Genomic DNA, 22,713 nt, shown 5'->3' with positions numbered 1-22,713 from the left:
GACAGGGGTGACTATGGGGGTTTCCCAAGTGCCCCCTTCTGTGGGTTCTATGACTCCCAGTCCAATTAGCCTGTCAAGCTCTGCTTCTATCTTGGATTTGAGTGCGAAAGGGACTCTTCTTGCCTTAATCCTGATGGGCAGGACCTCTGGGTTCAATTTTAGGTCGATGGGGGGGCCATTGAATTTCCCCAGCGACCCGTCAAAAATGTCTGTGTATTGTTGGCAGACGGCTTGTAATTGGTGAGGCTGGAAGTGGTTCACGCCCAAAATTTTTATCCCCAGGGGTTCGAACCAGTCGAGGCCAATGAGGCTGGCTCGTTTACCTGTTGCGATCTGGGCTGTTAATTCTCCCTGGAAATGTTGATAGCTAATAGAGAGCCTCGTTTCCCCTTTTAATTTGATAGGGGCGTCCTGGAAATCAGCTAGCAGAATTTTTGAGGGGGTAATAGGGAACCGGCGTCTGCACTGACGCGCGATCCCTTGTAGTGTGTCCCAGGACAGAATGGAGACTGAGGACCCAGAGTCCACCTCCATCTCGCAGGGGATTCCCTGAATCCGGACCTGAATTTTAATTTTGGGGCGGATGAAGCTGGTGGTTAAGGGCCCCTGGTCCGTGCTAGTGGTCATGACGGATGACCATAGGGCCTTCCCTGGCAATTTGGGGGAGGGAATATTACCTTCCGGGGCCGCCTCCAGGTCGTGAAGGGTCTCGCGGCCGGTGCTGCGGCAGGCAGAGCGAATGTGGCCAGTTTTGCCGCAGCCATGGCACTTGGCATTTCGAAATTTGCATGATGCCCTGGCATGGTTGCCACTGCAGCTGGCGCACTTGGAGCGGTTGGTGGTCTCCCTTGGGCCTCCGGCCGGACGATCTGGTCTTTTGTCTCCCTCTCGGCGAGCCTGGGGGTTGGCGGGTCTCGGACGGATGGCGTCTACTTCAGTCTTCTGCTCGGCCGTTCCTGGGTCGGCATTTCTAGGGCAGTCGTGGTGGACTGACCCTGTGAAGGGATTTCCCGGTGGCAGCGCGTCTTCCCGATGGCTATCTTCATATGCCATAATTTCAATTGTTAATTCGGCCAGGTCCATCGTCGGCTTAGTAAACGAGCTTCTTCTGGAGCTTCAGGTTTCTCAGACCGACGATGACCTGGTCCCTTATGCGGTCCTTGAGGTCTGGGAAACGGCAGTGTCGGGCCGCTTGTCGGACCGTTGCTATGAATGATTTGGCCGGCTCGCCTGGTCGTTGGTACTGGCGGGCGAAGTTCAGGCGCCAGTACAACTCGGACCGTCTTGGGGCAAAATGACGATTGAGGCGGTCGACCAGCTCGGCGTATGGCACAGAAGCCACCGGAGCAGGGTCGCAGAGCCCTACGGCGACATCATAGACCGCCGGGCCGCTGAGGCAAAGGAGCGCCGTGGCTTTGGGGCGATCCTCGACAATGTTGTTGACAAGGAGGTACCCCTCCACTTGCCCGAGATGCGATTCCCAGCCCTCGGGCTGGGAGACATCGAATTCTCGGACGTGCCCAAGATTTGCCATATTGTCAGGTCCACGGGTCTGCTTAGGGTGGTGTGCGTGGAGGGCTCTCCCGACCAGCAAGTGACTTCAGCGGTGTCAGCTGGTGGGACGGCTTCCCTCCTTCACTTGTGGCTTCAGCTAGTGACTTCAGCTAACAAGCAGACCCGTATCCCACCCTCGTCGCCAGGTAGATTGTCTTGAGGGACGACAGGAGACAGCAGGCACGGTCCAAAACAATGCGTTTATTGGGCAGAGGTCCCGGGCGAAGCAACGCCGGGAATCCCCCGTATTTATAGTGAACAGGGACAACAACAACAACATCAAGAACCAATAAACAAGCAGGGTTCTCCCGCCTAACAAGGACGCCCAATAAGAGAGAGACCGGCTAAAGGTAGGCGCGGCTGTAGCGGCTTGTTGCCGGGGCCAGCTGGCAGCTTTGACAGCTCCGGCTGAGCTGCGCATGCGCGGTTCTCTGAAGTTTGACAGCTGTCAGTGTACTGCGCGTGCGCGGCAGTTTGACAGCTGTCAGAGTCGGCCGGTTTGACAGCTGTCAGTGTACTGCGCATGCGCGGCAGTTTGACAGCTGTCAGAATCGGCCGCTAGCCGCGTGTGTGTGTGGGGGGAATGCCGCGGCAGCCTTTTGACGGCTGTCAATGGCTGCCGGGGATCCCTTATAGATGTGAGGGGGTTGTTGTGTGTGTGAATATGTAACAGATACATTCTGCTATTTCATTCCAAATTTTAGCCAAACTAGTTTTGCTCATTAAATAGCAGCTGGAAAAAATTAAGAAATATGGATCAGGAATAAGAGATGGAGTAAGGGAGTAAATATCTTCTTCCATCTCTTTGACAAACATCAAATAAAGGTATTTTCTCTAAAGCTCTTATTTTCATTTAAACAGAAGCCCTCCCTTGCTACCAGTGGAACTTCGTGTAATTCATAAAGTTGTCAGGTCTACTCTAGTCCTTGCAGGTTGCTCATTCTATGCTACCAACACATGTTTTGGTGGGTTCATCAAATTTCCAAGGATCCAAGGAGGTATTGGCACCTTTAAAATTATTAGGCTACCACCTCTTGCTGTCTTTTGTTTTTTAAGCATTTATTGCTACACTCCTATGTGTGCTTTTTTCAGGACTAAAGCCTGTTGAATTTAACCAAGTCAACATACGTAAGATTGCACTGTAAATCTGGTATTGCTTTGAAGATCTGCAATCCCCTTTGAAGTCAGGCATGCAAGAAATGACCCTGCATACCAATGCTGCTTGTGTGAAATTGTATGCTTTCCCTGCTTCTGCATCAAAGGAAGCAAAGCAGAGTTGGGGCTCTGATCAAGGCAGGCAAATATTAATATTTATGATGTAGCCTATTAGGAAATTTTTCCTAAATTGCTAAATGTGCAAACTCCCATGGTCCCATAGCCCAGAGGAAGGAGAAGTATTGGAGCTGATAAGCAATGTAAGACATAGATTATATGAAGAAGCAAGTTTGTGAACAAGAAATATCAGAAACAGCCTTTAAAAAAAACTGGAAGGAAGGTCTGGTGAGTATATAGATCCCTGAAGCTCTGTTCCATAGAAGCAAAGTGAAGGGTTGTTTTGCTTTGTTTTCTTTAAGCATTATTTGGATATTCTGAAACATGATTTAATTTGACACATTTCTTTCCCTCCTTCTCTCCAGAGATCTCATGGCAATTTACTCCTTTTGCATTGAGAATTTAGCCAGGCACAAAGAAGCACCAGCTTCTACAATACGTTGTATAACTGAATAGAGACCCAGCTGGGTTACCTTGGGCCAGTCACTCACTCTCAGTCCTAGAAAAGAGGCAAATGTCAAACTACATCTGAAATCTTGCCAGAAAACCTGCAGGGATATAGGTCCAGGTAGTTGCTGGAAGTCAGCACTGACTCAAAAACAGACCCCAAAAGGGAGGAAGGGTGTTAAACCACATGTCTCTAATATGAATCCCCACACTCTTATTATCAGGCCTAGAAAAGTGAGTTTATAGAAAGGAGGATGTTTTTAAACAGAAGAGGATGTACTGTTCTAAACGGGGAAGAAAGTAAATCCTTTTCTGTGAATTAAGTATTAACTGAATAGTGATTTTCATTACCATGTGATTTGTCAATAATTGTATACTGTAATACGTTCATGCACCATGGATCTTTTATTGATATTACTATTGTTTGTTTTTAAATGGTTTTTAAATGGACTCCATCGCCATATTTAGAGATTGAACATCTGTGTAGCTCAATGGGAAAGTAGCCCCGTGAAGCTTCCTCATCTCTCTTTCCTTCTTAGAACTCTTTCTGAAGTGATGCAGAACTCGCTCCATTTTGAATACTTCAAGAACTTCCTTCGTCTGCACAATGCAGAAGCCCCACTCCTTTTCTGCCTGGCTGTAGAAGATATAAAGAACGAGCTAGATGCCAGGATTCAGCATATGCAGATCAACAAGTGTGTCCAAACTTACTTCTTAAATGCTATCCCACCAGGTATGCAGCAAGCAAGTCTCTCATTCTACCTCACAAGGCTAGAGATAGGCCCAGGGGTGATTCACTGTTGAAGCTTATCTCCTTGCTGACAGCCACAAATTCTTCTGCCCGTCTTGTGCTCCTGCCTTACTAGTCTGGATGGGCCTTCTGCCTGGTGCCCTGTCAACCTGTGAGATAGAGGGGAGAAAAGGCAGTCTTGTCTTTCACAGCAGAAAGTTCCTGGTCTCCTCCTGATTTTGGCTCCTTGTAATGCTTCCAAGTCTGCTTTGCTCAAGCCGATTTGAGAAGAACTCAGCCTGAGAGATTTGAAAAATATTGGGAAGAAGTGTTTTGGATCTTGCACAAGAGCACCTCTTTCTGTTCCTTCAAACTCTTCAGGCTTCTTTACAAGGCTAAAAAAAAATAGCGTAGCTCTTTCAGAGTTGCATGAAAGATACAATGCTATAATGAAGTGACCACTAGGTGTGGCACAGAGACACTCAAGGACAAAAAAACAACAGTACAATGGTATATACTTTCTCTTATCCAGAAAAACTGCTGCATTGCGATGAATATGTCATCCATGAGATTCCAAAGTTACCATCAGTCTCTGTTCCCATATTGGTCACTGCTCAAATATTAGTCCTGAGGAACTTGGAAGAAAAGTGGTGAGTAAAGGGCAATGGCCAAATAGCGTCATGGGGGTTGTTCATTTTGGGCCATTGCATAGTCAGAATACTATATGTAGTGATATGGAAAGCCACAGAGGCATTGACATAATAATGCAGATAATGATGAGTTGGTATTCCTCAAAGGAAACCTGTTGTATTTTTGTTCTGGGGTGCAGTAAAGTTGGAGTTTAGCCTCTTTTGATCTAGGATTTGCCTTTTGTCTACACTGCTCATGTGTGAATTACCACATGAATAATTTATATCCGGGATATAAATTATTCTATAGCCCCTAAAATGGGGGAGAATGTAGGATGATTTAAGTGCCAAGTCAATCTTGATGCAGAATCCTTTGCTTGTTACACTCCAGTTTCTCCTATAAACATCTTCAGGTGAAATGAATTGCAATAGATAACAAGGAGTAATAATTTACCAAAATGATTTTCCATTTTTACTGGCAGGTTTAATATGTACCAAGGTCTATATCCTGATAGTGATATTGCCATTGTTTCACCTGGTTGGAAGACAAAGAAGGATTCTCCGTTGACAAACAAGCAGGTGACTGATGGTTGAAGTAGTGGTGGGGAGGGATTGGATTCATGTCTTCCATAGAGACTGATGGTTGCAAAGGACGGCTTTGTGTTTACATCCTTCTATTCAGACCCAATTTGAAATTACAAATTCATAAATAGCTGACTCAGTTGCCTTGAATCTGGTTTAAAAACCTATTCTACCCTTTGAAAGGTCAGAGGAAGCCAGAATGCAGAGTATTACATTCAATAAACAAAGCTTGTCTGTAATAATAAACTTCTAGCTTGTATTGAAGAATCAGCTGAATCAAGGAGATGGCCTTATTCTGTCATGACATTCTCCTAATTAATTGAGGTGCTATGTTCAGAGTCTGAAATAATGTGGAGTCTTTAAATAACAAGTTTTTTTTCTCTGGAAGTGTCAAACCTCAAATCTTACATTCCCTGAACAATAACCAGAAAGCAAACAGTAAGAGGAAAAAAACACCTCTGGAATAATCTTCCTCCAGAGATTTGTGTGGTTCCCATCTTTATATCATTCAAAAATCTACTGAAGACCAGGTAGTATTGCAGACCCAAAAGACATAGTGATTGTGCCCCCCCCATTTTATTTTATTTGATATTATTATGATTATGATTAACCCAAGACAGCTGCTGATTCTTTAGCTGGTGTTGGCCTTCATAACTCTGAGTCCTTCCCAAGAACCTAGGAAATTGTAATTAATATGTATAGTATATGTATGGATCCAAACAATGGGTCCATTTGCTATTGACAGTTGGAACTTTTTTTGTCAATGGGAAGATTTTCTAAGAGCTGTCCAAGATTTTTTGATATGATAACTTGTGTGCTAATAGCCATAGGGACCAGCATGGCTGGTTTATGCCATAATCTTTCAATTTCGATTTTCAGATCTTGATACTTCTCCAATTCTTTGTCTTCTACTCTAGTTTTTCTCATTTGTGAGAATTAACAAGGTCAGCGATCAGGCTGTCTTGTACTGAGCATTGCAAACAATGGTCTCTTTTCCAGAAAAGATGCTGGTGTATTCTTACCGCTTTCATCAGGAGGGTCTGCAAGTTCCGAAAGGCAATGAGTTATGTGGGACAGCGCAAACGGTTTGAGAACTTTCTCCTCAAGGAGGTGAAGAATGACAAGGAAAGTGAGTCCTAAATCTTTCACTTTCCACACAGCGGTGGATTTTTTCAGGAGAAGGAGTCTTCTTGGTTGTTGATATTATGTTATAGTTTATTTCAAAATCAAGAAATGGAGCAAAGGCATCAGTTGGTTCAGAATGAAAGGAGTTCAGCATCCACTAACTTGGTTTCTGAGAATGAAATGAAGTTTGAGAGCTTTTGAGGTTTTTTTTAACATGCACAGACTTATTTCCTTGCTTTTTCATTCCTCTAACCTAAACCTCTTCAACAACCAAGCCCTCCACATAGTGTGGAATGATTTCACTCAAGTGACACTTTGGTTGAATATGCCCCTTACAGTGAGACCAACTATTGAGTATACCCCTTACAGGGCAACCAATTGCAACTGGAAGCTAGGAAAAATATTCTAATTGTAAAAGCAAAGCAATAGTGAAGTCAGCTATGGAGGCTTCTCTCTGAGTGATTTCCTATTTGCTTTTTCTGTAATACTAGTTTTCCTTTAATGGAGATGATGACACAGGATAAGAAGTGATGCAGTTAGATAGCAATATTATTAAGCAACTAATGTTCTCTTTGTAATTCATAATAAACAGCAAGTAGGTACTGGTAATTTGTCCCTCTGTGCAAATGTCACTCCTTAAAAACATGGAAGAAATTATATAGAAATAAGAGCTTATTGTTAAAAATACTTTTGAATACAAAAACTAATATTTCATACAAATAAAAATTATTTCATACCATACATAGTCTAAGTAGAAACTACGGTGGATATAAAAAGTCAAACTGAAATATCTTAGGGGAGAAAAACAATAAAAAATGAGTTCTTCTTTACTGGATGTATTCTTACAGAAGCCAGATAGCTATAAGCTTTAATTTGGATTTTTGAACTAATTAGGCCACTGTTTCTGAACCTCAGCACTTTTAAAATGTATGGACTTGAACTCCCAGAATAAAACATACATTGTCCATCAAATAAAGAGATAGCAATCAAAGTAAAAAGAGATGAACACCTATGCATTCAGGTTAGATACTCAGCTCAGTCCAAAGTCATATATATCCTTCACATATAGAATCCAATCCAAATAACCATACTATTTATATTGGACTCATACAATATTGTCCAGCTTTATTTTCAAAAAAAAATAGTCAAATTGTCTAGAGTTTCATGGAGGGCATTTATAGCTGTAAAGTACTGTTGAAAGAAAAGTCTTCATCAGGGTCCAATCCAAGCTGGGAATAAACAAAATGGAGACTGCTTTAGAAAGAAAGTTGTAGTTTATTGAAGAGAAAAGCCAGACAGAAGCATGGCTCTGGGAAAGCTGACTACATGTTGCTGGGAGTGGTGGGTTTTATACCTTCCTGGGCTTTTGTGTTTGGAGTTGTTGTATTGTATTTCCTGTGTCATGTACTTTGACCTGAGTCTGAGTGTGCCTTTCTGGTATTCTGATGGGGGTGGGTTAATCCTATTATGTCCTAAAGGTCATATCCTGCTTCCTTGGGGCTGTTGGATATTTTTGGGGGAGGGGTTGTTGATTCTAGGGATCTTTGTCTTTTTAATCCCATCAGCTCCAGCTTCCTGGCTCCAACCTTCCTGAATGGATTATGATATCTGCATTTCTACAGAGCTGGTTTTTGCTTGGAGGGAGGGAGACTTGGAGCTATTAGGAAAAACTGGGCACGCTTCTCTGCCTTTTTAAGATCCTTTGAGGATCTAATATTTTCTTCTCTGGTGGAGCTGACTTCCCACAGTAGTAAACTGTAAAGTTTGTGCAACATCATGATGTATATACAGTATAAAGTGGAGAATCTTGTATTCCATTGGTATGACATTGCTATCATGATTTGACCCCTGGACCATGTCCACTAATGCCCATTGAATAAAGAAATCACTGACAGCATCTAGGCAAGGTCCAATCTTCAAATGACTCTCTAAATAGAAGATTAATCTGGTTTCCTAGAGTAACTTTCCCTAGCAGGCAGAGCACTTGGATCCAGCTGAAACTCCTAAAAACTCATTCCAGTGTTTTATGTCTACTAAATCATTAAAGCCAATCTTCTGAAGTTAGAGGTTCATCCTGATAGCCTTGTATTAGTTGTGGTCAGTGTGTTTTCCCGCATTCTTCATTCTGATGGTAGTAAATCACTGGAAGTTTCCAGCTCAACAATATCTGCTCCTGCAACAATTATCCAGCCAAAGCAATTTTACCAGGAAATTCTTAATCTTCAAGGCATGGACTAATGGGGAACGGGTTATTAAAGGGACTGATAAGTTGAAGTGCATTGTGGTCCAAAATCATTTTTGTGCAACTTCTGGTCTCCTGCATTGGGGAATGAAATTGCCAATATTGAAGATTATTGAACAGAATTATTTTTATACCTCTCATCATGGATGGATTTTTGTGGAAGATGCTCCCTCTCTTTCTGTCCAGATATACAGAGTCCAACTCAAACAAAGCCTGCAAGTCAGAGTGGAGTTAGTGGGCGTTATGGTGCAGCTTCTGGACTATCAGAAGACCCTGAATCACAACAGGTGAAGCGCAAGCTACCTGGTGGCCGCATCATCTCAGTCAACTTCTTGGTGAATGATTTCTACTTTTATCTAGAAATGGAGAGGTAGGTCACCCCATGCTATATCACTTGACATATCATCCATGCTTCTTGTATTCTGTGATCAATAATATTTACCCTCATCAATCGTGTTCAATGCAACTCTTCATTCACACTCATCAAGCATCACATTGTAAGGCCATATATGAATATTTGATACATCTTGTTTGGATTGGATAATTCGCCAATATGTTCTCCAACATGGGAGGCATTCTCCTTCTAATTCACCTTGGCAATCTGTGGCAGCCACAGAGACTTATGTCAGACTGGTGCCAAATTAACACGGCAGCTTTTAGCATGGGAATGGGCCACAGGAAGAAATATCCATTGACCCCAAATATGGCCTGTTATTGCTATATTAGCATTGCCAATCCAGGCCTGGATGATATCAACTGTGATGTGGTCATCTCTCCCTTTTCTGCTACATCAAGGGGGGGCTTTTGTATTCCCCATCCTCAATGTCTCTCCTTTTTCTGTTTATTACTACAACAGGTTTCTTCACTTGTCTGACACTGTGGTCATGCTGGCTTCTCTTGGGTTCTATACAGAGAGGGATATTGCCTTCTTGAAGAACAAAGTGGCTACAATCACCAAACTATTTCTGAACTCAGATATCCCACCTAAACTCAGGGTAAGAGATCTGAAAACAACTTTTCCAAGGTAATGGGATTAGTTGTGCTTGCAGGAACATAAAGAAAAGATGCTGCATTTTCAACTTAATGGCAGAGAATAGGCACTGAAGTGGACAGATGGACAGGTAAGATATACAGATTTTATAGCAAAGCTTAACTTATTATTATAATAATAGTGGCATGTTTTGTAAAAGTCGAAAGTAGTCATGTTGCATCCTACATTAGCACAACATTTGTATCTTTAAAGACCCATGTTTAAAGGAATCATTCATTCCTTTGCTCAGAAAGGAGTTTCTACTTTGGTTTGTGGTGATAAACTTCCTACACATATAGAGACAGAGTTGCTTTGGAGACTGAAACTGGTGGCATATAAATTTAATAAATAAATCAACAAAATAAGCATTTTTTTAAAAGTACAAAGTATGGTGTTACTGTACCTTCCCAACTAAATGGTACCTATTTATTTACTTGCATTTGCATGCTTTCAAACTGCTAGGTTGGCAAGAGCTGGGCAAAACAGGATCTCACCCCATCACACGGTACTTGAGTCTCAAACTTTTTGGTTGTCAAGCCCATCATATTAACCACTAGGCTGCCATGCCCTTTCATCACTACTTGCATAGATTAAAAAACAACAATGAAGGACAGTAATCCTAGGATTACCAGATGGCATTTAACTATGCAACCATAGAAGTTTTCAATTCATCACAAAGCTGGAAATCAAAACTTACTTTCTGATTACCTAAGTATGGAAGAGAGATTAAATCCCAGGAACCTTGCTGCAGCATTGAAAAGAAAGAGGAGTTCATGACAAAGGACTGAATGACAAATGGGGAAGGAATGTTTTTATTCCAGACAATATCCATTTTGAGGCATAATGTACCCTTCAAACAATGGCAAAAAGATACAGCCAGATTCATTTGAGAAATCAAGAATTAAATATAAGTTTCTCCTAGGTGCAAAGGAAAGAGGTGTAATGGGGTTGCCTGATTTTAAATTGTATTTTGCTGCCTGTAGTTTGCTTAATGAAAGAATGGATGCTGCTAAGAAATAAGAAACTCTTAGAATTAGAAAGTCATGGTCTGGGGTTTTGATGGCATGGCTTTTTATGGTAGGGTAAAGTTAAACTGTAAATTTATATAAAAAAACATTTTATTGGGCTTGCCATATTACAAATGGCAAATTTGAATAAATTAGAGATGTAGACCCAGGTAATGCCCATAAATACTTTTGTTGACTTCCACTCAAGAAGCATTTTATAGAAAAGAAACAATGGTTTATAGCAAACAACAATGGTTAACAAATACAGGCTTGCTAATGCAGGAAAATAGGGGGCGTGGAAGTTCAGTGGTTAAAGATGCTGAGCCTGCCAGCTGGAAAGTTGACAGTCCGGGCTCAAGACCCAAGTGCCACATGATGGGCTGAGCTCCTGCCCACCTAGCAGTTCAAAAGCATCATGCAAATGCAAGTAGAATAAATAGGTACAACTTCGATGGGAAGGTAAAAGCATTTTGTATGCCTCGGCATATAGTCATGTTGGCCACATAACCACAGAAATGTCTTCAGACATTTCAGACAATGGTGGCTCCCTCAGTTAAGAAATGGGAATGAGCACTGCCTCTTACAGTTGGACAAAGCTGGACAGGGGGAACTTTGCTTTTACCTAACTCAGGAAAATAGAGAACTCAAAATGAAATCCAGAGAACAACTGACTACAGAAGGATTTACTTTTCATGTTTTTGTATGTGCATTTAAGGGTGAGGGTCAGTATGGACAGAAAGACAGTAGGTATAGAACAATATGTAACAGAATTTGAAAATGATTATGTACAGATGATGAATATGATTGGTTGGATCTTAGGTCTTGAGCAGCTAGATTATAGTCTCTGATCTAGAAATTTTTCCTAGGAAATTACTCTTTTAGAATTAGGTCCCACTGAATGCTACACTGGTCTTAGTTAAGAGAAGCTAAACATTTTTAGGGCAAGAATGTGCTTAAGCGGTGATATTCATGCATGCCTGCAGGGCATTTTGTGAAGGAGGTTCACGTTCGAGACAAAATGCCAAATGTAAGCACTTCTCCATAGTTAGCCTTTGCCTTCCAACATTTGGTTTGAAAGCATTATCTCAGAGATTTCTGTTTCTGTTCTGATGATGGGTTGACATGATTATCCATTTTTATGACATTTTATTTGAAAATAGATTTTATTTATTTATGATCAGGTCAATCTCACAGATGCACAGTGTATTCAAATTCGGACTTTGATTTCTGAAGGGGTGCTGAACAGGACTCTTTATCATGGTGCTATAATTTCCATCTTCCCACATTTATTATACTTCTGGAAGAAGTAAGTATTTTTATCACTTGGATTATTAATTTGCTGTATATGTACACTTCAGATGTGTGTTGAGACACTCTTATAGGGCCTTTTCCAATTGCAGAATTGAAGTGTTCTCCATTCATCAAAATATATACAGGATTAGCATTTGCTGACTACCAATTCATGTTGACAATATTATTTATTGATTTGTATCCTGTCGTTATTATTTTTACAAATAATTCAAAGCAGCAAACATATCCAACACACCTTCCTCCTATTTTGTCCACAACAACAACCCTGTGTGGTGAGTTGGACTGAGAAAGAGTGACTGACCCAAAGTCATCCAGCTGGCTTTCATGGCTAAGATGGGACTTGAACTAACGATCTCCTGCTTTCTAGTCCTGGGATGTCAAACTGCTGGCCCACAGGCTGGATGTGTCACACAGAAGCCATGCCTACCCCAGTTCCAGCAAGGGGGGGGAAAGGCACGATATGTCATAACACATCACATAACGTGGCAAGTTATGTTGTAGCCTGTTGCTATTATGATTTGATGTGACTGTTTGACTAATCAATCAGCTAAACTAAACTATCAATCCCTATCCTGCATCTAAAACCTATGTTCTGGTTTGCCACCAGATAACATTATTCTGATTTAAAGTATTCAGGGCATGTTATTAAAGCTTTAGTAAGTAAGCTTAAACTCCCTGGCGTCGTGGTCCTCTGTTTTCTAGTCTCACTAATAAGTAGAAACTCTCCACTAATCATTGTACAGCTGTACAGTGTAGACCCCATCATCTGTCAAGATCTGCTATCGTGTCAGCCCAGCCAGGTCACACACACAAATAGTTCTTTGTGTGAACTAAGGGAAGGGCTTGTCTGAGATGTTTTCTCAAAACCTTTGCATCTGACAATGACTGCCCTTGATCCATGGCATTGGTAGTCTGACCAGCAAAGCAGAAGATGCTTTTCTGCCACACTGAACAATCCTCACCTAACCAGCAGACTGGGAAATGAGCTGCCACTGATCCATGGGGTGCTAGAGCCTACCAACAGAGGTGCTCTAGTTGCTTTATTAGGTATCCCATTTCTCTTGCCAATCCTCCCCATTTTGGCAGCTGAAGCCCAGGTTACCAGGGCAGGGAGGGATGGTGGAAGAACTGACTCTATTCACCAGTTACAGTCAACAAGTCTCTCAAACAGCTGTGAGGATTGCAAAATAAAGTAAAAGAATCCCACTTCACCATACCTTCCCCCTCTTCCCAATATGGACAGCTTTTTAAAAAAAGTTTGTGAAACATTTGGTACATTTCTGAAAGAACAGTAAATCTATACTCAATAGCAGCTCAAATAACAGCTGACAGGCACATCAGGAGGGGTAAGTGACACAGATGGCTTGCTCTGGCCTGCTTCACCTCACAACCTACATCACCACCACTAGTAGTGCTATTTGGGCTGAAACAGATCTCCAAGCTAGGGATCAATTCAGATACCTGGTAAACATGAGGGAAAAACCCTATCTGCTGCTCTCATTGTTCCTAAAACAGGGCTGTTGCAGGTAAGAAGTTGTCAATTTATTCACCATAACACCTGAGGGCTGGACAAGAAGCAATGGGTGGAAGATTATCAGAGGAAGAGCCAACTGGGAAATAAGGAAGACTTTCCTGAGAGCAGTGGATCAGCTTGCCTCCCTCAAAATTGTGGGTGCTCCATTGCTGGAAGCTTTCAAGAAATGATTGGACAACCATCTACCTAGGATGGTATAAGAACTCCTGGCTTGGGCTGGGGGCTGGACTAGAAGACCTCCAAAGTCCTTTTCAGCCCATGATTCTATGAAAATAGGGATCTAGAGGGCAATACCTAGGGATTGAAGGGAGGGAACATATTTGCACCAGCCCAACGTAGCTAATAAATGGCAAGATGATCCCAATCACTAAGAGTCACTTGCAACACCGCTAGGTTGAGCGTACAGTATCAGTTTACCCCCACAACAAAAAGACCCGAGGTAATTGAATGCTTAAGGAGAAAAATGCTATTTTCAGATCAAAACAGCCAAGAATAATGTTAAGCTACCTCATCTGTGGGCTGAGGATGAGATGAAGATAATACAACAATGACATGACAGAATAAAAAGGTCACTGGGCATGCTTTTTATCTGGGAAATACCTATTATAGTGGACATAATCAGAGAACAAAGGTCACAACAGGGTTATTAAGCTGGTCCCAAAGTTGATTTTGCAATCTAAGCAATACATATTTCAAAATCGAATGAAGGTAGGAGCCTCCATGGTGTGTTCTTACTGATTGTGCTGCTTTTATGTGATAATTTGATTTTGGGTGGCTTAGTACTACAAAAAGAAAGGTTCAGCTCAAAGAAGAATTGCATGTCCCTAAATTGTCACTCTGTCCACTTGTTTACTGTTTTTTGGGGTTCCTTCATTCTAGACCTGTCCTACAAAAGTTGTAGCCCACACAGTCTGTTATCCATGTATGACAGGCCACCGGGGGCTCAGGAAGCCTCTAAGCTGGTTTGTCTGCTTTGTTTTTTTTTGTGCCTTTCTTAGCGAGCAACTCTTTGCTTTGCCAAATGTGCCTTATGTCAATAAAAGCTGCCAGGAGTATCAACATTTTTCCTGGCAGATACTGTTATTGGAAAGTGATGAAATATTTCAGAAAACGCAAAGGAGAAAAAGCAGATGAGTCTCCTCCTCCACCACCACTATCACCTACAAAAGCAACTAGGAGGGCCAGTGTTTTCAGTGGAGGTAAGCAGAACCTGCAGCTTCCATGATTTATTTTGTATATGTTTTATGTTATAAAATATGCACTTGATTGGCATGTTTGAACTGTATCTCACGGCTCTTAAAAGCAACTCTTGACCTTCTATAGGGTGCTAAACTAGTGTTTTTCAAACTCAGTAACTTTACACTATTGTTAGAGTGCGCATATTAAGACAATTTTTATCAGTGGTGTTTTATTTGGGGGATCAGGAGATAATGCCTGTTATAATTTACCTTCACTTTTTAATAAATTTATATAGAAGATCATCCAATCATCAGGTTTACTTTGCTCAAGGGAATACAACTACTGCTGCCTCAACCAAGAGAGGCAACAGATGAGTCACCTGGAGAAAAATGTAAGTCATTTTATACAATTTTATTAAGAATTTTAATTATAACAGTATAATCTAACACAAAGTAAATTTAAAGAAAGGGAAAAAAGAAAGATTCGAAGTGCAAGAAAATAGAAAAAAAGAAGTAGGACTATACCAGTGGTGGTGAACCTATGGCATGCATGCCAGAGATGGCACACAGAGCCCCCTCTGTGGGCACGCGTGCCAAGCCCCCAGCCCCACCACCACCCTGCAGCCCTCTCCTCACCAGCAGCGACCCTGGAGAGCCGCCCCCGGGTGCAGCCCGTGCAGAGGAGCGCAGCCAAGGACATGGCAGCCAGGCAGCAGGGACAAGACTCTGCCCTTGTGCTCCGTCACGCACAGATGATGCTGCAGGGCACAGGCAGAGGGCATGGCTGCCATGGCACTGCAGGGTCGCCTGGGTAAACTGCTGCAGTGGGCCGTGGAGGCAATTTCTGTTGTTAAATGAAACATTTGTTAAGTGAGTTTTGCCCCCATTTTACAAGCCTTCTTGCCACTGTTATTAAGTGAATCACTGTAATTGATAAGTTAGTAACACGGTTGTTGAGTGAATTTGGCTTCCCCATTGACTTTGCTCATCAAAAGATTGCAAAAGATTAATCACATGACCTTGTGACACAGCGATGGTATGACCCACTTGCCAAGCATCTGAATTTTGATTATATGATCATGGGGATGCTGCCAAAGTGGTAACTATGAAAAAGGGTCATAAGTCATATTGTTGAATGCTGTTGTAACTTTGAACCGTCACTAAATGAAATGAAAGTTGAGGACTGCATGTATAAAGAAGTCTTTGTCACTACAAATATAAACAAGCATAGTTATTCTAGATTTGCTAGTGGAAAAATCCACCTTTTCCGGATGGTGAAAAAGTTGCTAAATTCTCAGCTGCTAATCAAATGCCGGCTGGTCATAAACTGGTAACAAGCAAAGAAGGCCAGCAAAATCCAAACAACAAATTAAAGTCTTATCTAGGTGATCGTAATTTTTTGCATTTCCTGCACTCTGGCCCTCTCCTTATTATTCAGTATAATGGCTGAACCAAAAATTGAAGTAGGAACAATCTAACCCTAAAGAATTTGGCAGTTGTCCAGAACTTAGAAATTACTTTCCTTAGTTGTGGATGAGGAAAAAAAGAGATGGTTTTAAATCATTTTTCCAGATAGGTTGAGGCTTGTGAAAGGAAAAAATATATCAATAATTCCTTTATGAGTGGTTTCATATTTGGTTGAATCAATTGATTTAGTCCTAACAACTCCTTTTCCTTGACAGCATCGACAGGAAGTGTAATCCGTAGGAAATCGTCATCTGGTGCCTCTGTGCAAAAAAGGTAAATGTTTTTGAAATATGTTGCCTCTACCTGAGACTTAAAAGTTTTTGAGAAATGTAGAACTATATAAAAGCATCCTCCTGAAATTCTCCACCAAATTTATTGAATGATAAATTAGAGAAAGTCAAAATTATTGATTTTTTTCAGTGAAAATTCTCCATCAGTTTATTGGGCAGAAGCTCCCCAATAAACAGGTAAGATATTACATGGGTTTCCTATGGAATGTGTACACACATGTGTTTCACTTGTGCAACGTCGTAGAAGCAACCATGCTTACAATTTGGCCAACCTTTTGCATCCTGTCTCCATGCAGAGGATGATAATGCTATTGCTGCCACATGTAGAAACACACACATGTGGTGGAGATATTCAGAGGAGGTTCTACAAAGCAGCCAGCGATAGGAAGTAAGCATTAGACAAAGACATTCTCAGATATTTCACAGAAAAAAATATCTGAATTCTGTGAGATTTTGGCACATCAAGGCACAATCATGGTTTTAACAGCTACTCCCCTCACACTTTGTCCTGTGACTGAATTGCCCTTACCTTTTCTTAAGTTTATGAGTGGGATGGTGGTAAGTTTTCACTAGATGTTCCAGTTCTGTATTCAGGTAGCCTTTTCCTCTATATTCCAATATGATCCAGCCTCAAGTTATGTAAAATCAATAGGTGGTAGAATTAAATGACAAGTATTGATGCTGATCAGAAAGATGCTCTTGGGTGTTTAGACCAACTGATTTAGGGTCTGTCTTCTCAGCCACCATTCTGTATGCAATTATTCTGCTCCTAAACAGGTGGACAGAATGGTTAATGGAAGGTTAAGGAAACAACTTGGCGTGTGATCACCATTAGCAACCATCTCAACCAACTTCTGCCAAGTATAGTCAATAGGGGAAGCCAGATTCTCTTAACAACTGCACTGCTGCAAGTGCAGTGATTAACAATCTTGGCAAAAAAAATCATAAAACTGGCCACAACCCACTTAACATCTGCCTTGCTTAGCAACAGAAATTCTGGTCCCAAACGTGGTCATAAGGACTACCTGTATGGTTGGACATGTTTGTCACACAGAAGCCACAGCCTAATAATGCCAAAAGATCAACTAATTCGTAATCCAGTCGTGAATTCTTTATAACATTATGTATCTCAGCTTTAAATTTGTTAAATTTGTTTTTGCTTGCATCCTGACACAGGACATCAATTTTTGAAGATGGAAAAAGAGTGTTTTAACAGCTTAATATCTTCCCTTCTGGAAGCACGTTGTCACCACTTTGTCAATGGGCGATAAATTTCTGCTGCAACATATGGAAACTGAGTTCCTTGTCTATCACCACAGCAAGTAATGGGGCTTTAACAAGCCTGGAAAGATCTTTGGGAGCTAAGTGATAAAAGTATATTTTCCCTCCTGGGATGTATTTTTCTAATCCTTTCTATTAACTCTCAGAAAGCAGAAGCAACCAAGAAAAAAAGGATAGAGGAAAAAGAAAGAATTGAGGATATGTCTTTCTGTGCATACAGGGATGAGAATCCCTGCAAAATTTAGAGAGCCTCTCTAGAATAATTAAAATAGGTGTGTCCACCCCTTTGATATAATTTTAAGACTGAGTGGGTTGATTTCTATTTTATTATAATGACAAGTTATCGTTTCAGATTTTATTTGTAAAAAAAAATCATTGCTTGTTTCATTTCAGAAGTTGAAACAGGTACTTGTAAGAGATAATAGCATTTCTGGACTAAGCAGTTACCGTATCTTAATCATGAAATACTGGTCTTTTATTAAACCTCCCCTGTCAGATCTTTCTATATTGACAAGCTTAGTACAAAAATCTATCTTTATTTCTTTCTTCAGTCATCCCATCAGATGTCACAGAATCAGCAGCCACTTTATCACTTTTTGTTTTTTCCAGGTTAAAAAAAATCTACCCTGAATCTAAAGATTTGGCAGCATCTTCAACAGTAGGGCAATAGTCCTTTAAAGAATCCAAATTTCATCTGTCAACAGATACTGTGGAAACATTAGGCAGCGGCATCCACAGCAAACCACTGTGACATGAAATTAATGGCATGCATGTATTGATGCTATTTTACATATGCTGTTCTTATCTGTTTGCATCCTAATGTCTGTCTCAAGCACACAAGTCCCAGCATTAGGAGGAGGATGCAGCCATATACGTTTTGTCATTTGTTTTGTTGATGATTTCTTAACCTATGACTCCAGGAAAGGGGAAGGGGGGAGGGACAATGTCCTGGTCTTATTTTAAAAAAATCCTTTGGCATAAGAGAATCATTCTGAAAAACCACAGATACATATGTTGTTACCATTTGCATACCAAAAGAGGGCCGTCTTTTGTTCATGATATTATTGCAGCTACCCACTAAAAATCAGAATTACAATACAGGATCACAGAATCCTCCAAAATCATTGGTATTCTCCTCTGCAATCATTACTCACAAGTACCCTATTCATCCCACAAAAATGCATTCATTCCCTTAAGAGCTGTTACAGTGACTTAAAAATCTGGGACTGTTTTGAATTGTATCCTGTGTCACAAGCCATACTTCCAAAAGTAGCTGCTAATCCATTATTTTTCGACACTGGCAACTTGAAAATATGTGGACTTCAACTCCTAGAATTCCTCAGGAAGCATCTGCACACCTTCAGGTTACCAAAGTGAAAAAATATTATCTCTCCATGTTTCCTGATCCCAAACACTGGAACTCTATCTGGCTGTTTTTCTGTATTCCAGAAGGAAGCTGGACTCAGCTATATTAAAAAGAAGCTATGTTTCTTTTGATAAGATGGACATATGTCCTGGAGGTATATATTGCATTGTTGCACATTTATAAACAACTCCAGATCCTATACATACCAAAGAAATTTGAAACAGCAAGGAAATATTTTTCCCCTGCAAGTTTCTCTTTCATTTGTGAAGGGATTTTATGTCAAGCAACTGCAGAGCATAATGAAATGTGCTTGGGTCCCCCCCACCTCGCCCCGCAGCTGCAGCCTGCACTGCATTTACAAAACATTGCTTGGTGTCCTTTTGTAGGTCAAAGATCTTCACATCAAGCAAGGAGGGCTTGCAATCCACACTTCCTCTTAACATAAATTCTTTTTGTATTTCTCTTTACACTGAGCGTGTTTTATATTTAGATAAAATTGAATAACATTTCAGCACATTGCTACAGTGAATCAAAAGTAGAAATGTTACCTGCAAGAATTCACTGCCACTTATATTTACTGAACTGACTAAAAGGGTTCTGAACATGAAAACATTTATCTTTTGATATATGATTGCCAATAAATTGTTACATTTGGAAACAGAGTGAGATTTATTTATTAGATCTTTATCTCACCTTTCTTACTTTATAAAAGTGACTAAAGGTGGCACACATACTTAATACTCCTTCCTTCTCCTATTTTCCCCATAACAACCAGAACCCTGTGAGGTGGGTTGGGCAGCTTTCATGACAGAAAGCTGTCGTATTATGTCCTTCATTATATATTATAATGATTATAAGTTGCAGGTGAACATTACTCAATGATACAATTCACGTTGCACATGACACAGAATCATACATACAGTAACTCTACAAACTATGTCTACAATACAAATATCAACTTGCTAAGTCTCTCTTAATGCTTTTGCTCACCTTTCTTAATCAGAAACCAGTACTTTCTGCTCATTTGTTTCCAATGAAGAGCAAATTGAAATTTGCAAAAGATTGAAAGATTAAAACATCATTTATTATCTGTTCATTCAGTCTTGACCTCATTAAAATAACAACTAGGTTTATTCCAGCTGTTAAGCTGTAGAGGCCTAGTCACGAAGCCTGTCCTCATCTACAAAGGTTCCTGTAGCTCCCTCTGATGATCTGAGAGAAAACTGGCTAATATAGATAGCATTCAGCTTCAGCCCCACCTTTCTTCACACAAATGAATAAAAGGGAAAGTGTATTTATCAAAGCAACTTTGACATAATTTAAATAAAAAATGAATTTATCCATGCAACTCTAGAGAGCTGGAGAGGGCAGTTAAGAAATATGAAATACAGATAAAAATAAATAAACTTATTCATCAAATAACAAGAGGCATGAATTCCAACCTTGAAATTGTCCAATTGCAGTTCAACTCTACATCTGAAATGGTGTTGAAACCCCCGTTTTTACTGATGACCTTTGATGCTTCAGTCAGTTCTGAAAAGACCTCTACATAATATAGTGGATAAACTGTGCATAAGAACCCCCTGCTCCTTATATTTGCTCTCTGCTATGACTCTCTATAAAAGGAGGTAAATATAATTGAGTCTCAATAGTTCAGTGATTTGGGGGCAAGATCAGTGATGGGATTCAGCCAGTTTGCACCAGTTCAGCAGAACCAGTAGCTAATTTTTTGTTGCCCAGGCCCAGAATGGACTTCGCAAGCAGCATCCACACAAAGAACTGGTTGTTCACATATTTGAATCCCACCACTGAACAAGATGGAAGATTATATTTTGGATTTAACTTTGTTGCAGTGAGATACAGGCTTTTTAATGCCTGGGATGAAATAATATTTATCTGTTTTAACAGGTCTCTTCTGGGCACCTCTTTCCTCTAATTCTTTCTCTGGCCTTCTAAGATGCAGATATCAGCCACGAGGAAGAGAGCTGATCCCAAATGACTTCTAACTTTAATCAGTGCATTCTAAATGGACCCATCAATGGGGTTCACAAAGAGGAACTTGTAAGAAATGTGCGGGGCTCCACTGCTATTGATATTGCCCTGGCCTACTGCACAATACTTTTTCATTGCTACCACACTGATAAAGACCTCTTTGCTCTATTAGATTAGTTTGGAAGATTGACCAGAGGTTATTAGCAAGATGCAAATCAGCTTAAAGCCCAGGGGAAAAAAGGCTTGAGAGTCTGGTACGCTATGGAGGTAGATGGAATGGGCCACCTCAGCCATCATTTCCAGCTCATGCATCAGATGTTCAATAACTTTCCAAAGTTAATTAGTAACATCCAAAAAATTCTTTGGGTTCAGATCTCACTTAAGACTCAGGGAACCAAATGCCATGGCTTGATTTTGAATGTGATGAAACTAGAACCTAGTGAGCTGAAGGTTTTAGAAAGTACAGTCTTCAATTCATATCAAGGCTGAAAAGAAAAATAGCTGGTCACATTGCAAAAGGTCACTAACAATGGAAAAGAGTTCCACGGTTTTGGACTGATGCTTTCTCTCTTTCTTTACAAAGATCTTTGTTAACTCTCATTGCCTCATTTCTCTTCAGATGTTGGCCAAATACTCAGTGAGATCCTGGTTTCATTGAATCACTGCCTCAATAGCATAGCAAATTGGCCTGCATGGTCTCTTTTGGGGGCTGCTGAACTCATAGCTCAAAAATGGCAAAGGAACCAGAGATGATTGGATCCTAACCAAAATGCTAAATGCAAACTATGCACCAGTAGTAATTCTAGCCTTGTATTGCCACTCTTGAAAAATTAATGGCATTGCTCAAATTAAGATTTTAAAATATTGAAATATTTTTTAAAATATTCAGGTCTATTCTGACTTCAGCAACTTGGAATCAACAGCAAAGGGATGTTATTGGTAGGACTCAGAAGTGGTCAATGCAATTTGGGTTTTGCCTACCTTAGTGGCCAGCTGTGATGAAAATATTCAAAGTCATTAGATCACATTATACAGTGGAGAGATTTGTAACTTAAAGGGATTCATAAATCAACTTTCAAGAAAACAATGAGATTATCTAGGGGAAAAATTCACACACATATTTCAGTTTTTGCAATGAGGCCTTATATGTTATTGAGGTGTAAATCTTTTAATTTGTGTGAAAAGGACAAGGTTTTAGGCTGCCCTATTTTGATTTTAAGGGACGCGGTGGCTCAGTGGGTTAGGACGCTGAGCTTGTCGATCTGAAGGTCGGCAGTTTGGCGGGTCGAATCCCGAGTGCCGCGTAACAGAGTGAGCGCCTGTTACTCGTCCCAGCTTCTGCCAACCTAGCAGTTCGAAAGCACGTAAAAATGCAAGTAGAAAAATAGGGACCACTCCGGTGGGAAGGTAACAGCGTTCTGTGCGCCTTTGGCGTCTAGTCATGCCGGCCACATGACCACGGAGACGTCCTCGGACAAGCGCTGGCTCTTCGGCTTTGAAACGGAGATGAGCACCGGCCCCTAGAGTCGGAAACGACTAGCACGCATGTGCGGGGGAACCTTTACCTTTACCTTTATTTTGATTTTGTTGGGTTTTTAGGCTGTTCTAGAAAATTTTAAAGAATTGTCCTAGACTGTTGACTTTCTGCAGTGCAGTGCTTCCTGCAGATGATACTT

At 40.9% G+C, this 22,713-nt stretch overlaps 1 protein-coding gene across 1 annotated transcript in view; it reads left to right on the top strand.

Annotated features, from left to right (window-relative positions):
* Positions 1–17,755, top strand: part of RGSL1 (regulator of G protein signaling like 1) — a gene marked incomplete at its 5' end in the record, with an annotated part of 42,091 nt that extends 24,336 nt beyond the window's left edge. Inside the window, 11 exons of the mRNA XM_083360258.1 lie at positions 3,813–4,006; positions 4,536–4,653; positions 5,115–5,211; positions 6,214–6,343; positions 8,768–8,951; positions 9,438–9,576; positions 11,800–11,924; positions 14,538–14,662; positions 14,938–15,033; positions 16,324–16,381; positions 17,575–17,755. Of these exons, the coding sequence (XP_083216384.1) occupies positions 3,813–4,006; positions 4,536–4,653; positions 5,115–5,211; positions 6,214–6,343; positions 8,768–8,951; positions 9,438–9,576; positions 11,800–11,924; positions 14,538–14,662; positions 14,938–15,033; positions 16,324–16,381; positions 17,575–17,611 (1,303 nt within the window). The 3' untranslated portion in view covers positions 17,612–17,755. The remainder of the gene's footprint in view (positions 1–3,812; positions 4,007–4,535; positions 4,654–5,114; positions 5,212–6,213; positions 6,344–8,767; positions 8,952–9,437; positions 9,577–11,799; positions 11,925–14,537; positions 14,663–14,937; positions 15,034–16,323; positions 16,382–17,574) is intronic.
* Positions 17,756–22,713: the final 4,958 nt, after the last annotated feature.

This window comes from Vipera ursinii (genome assembly GCF_947247035.1).
Source record: "Vipera ursinii genome assembly, chromosome: 3".
Taxonomy (NCBI): Eukaryota; Metazoa; Chordata; class Lepidosauria; order Squamata; family Viperidae; genus Vipera; species Vipera ursinii.
This window is presented reverse-complemented; position numbering and strand designations above follow the sequence as displayed.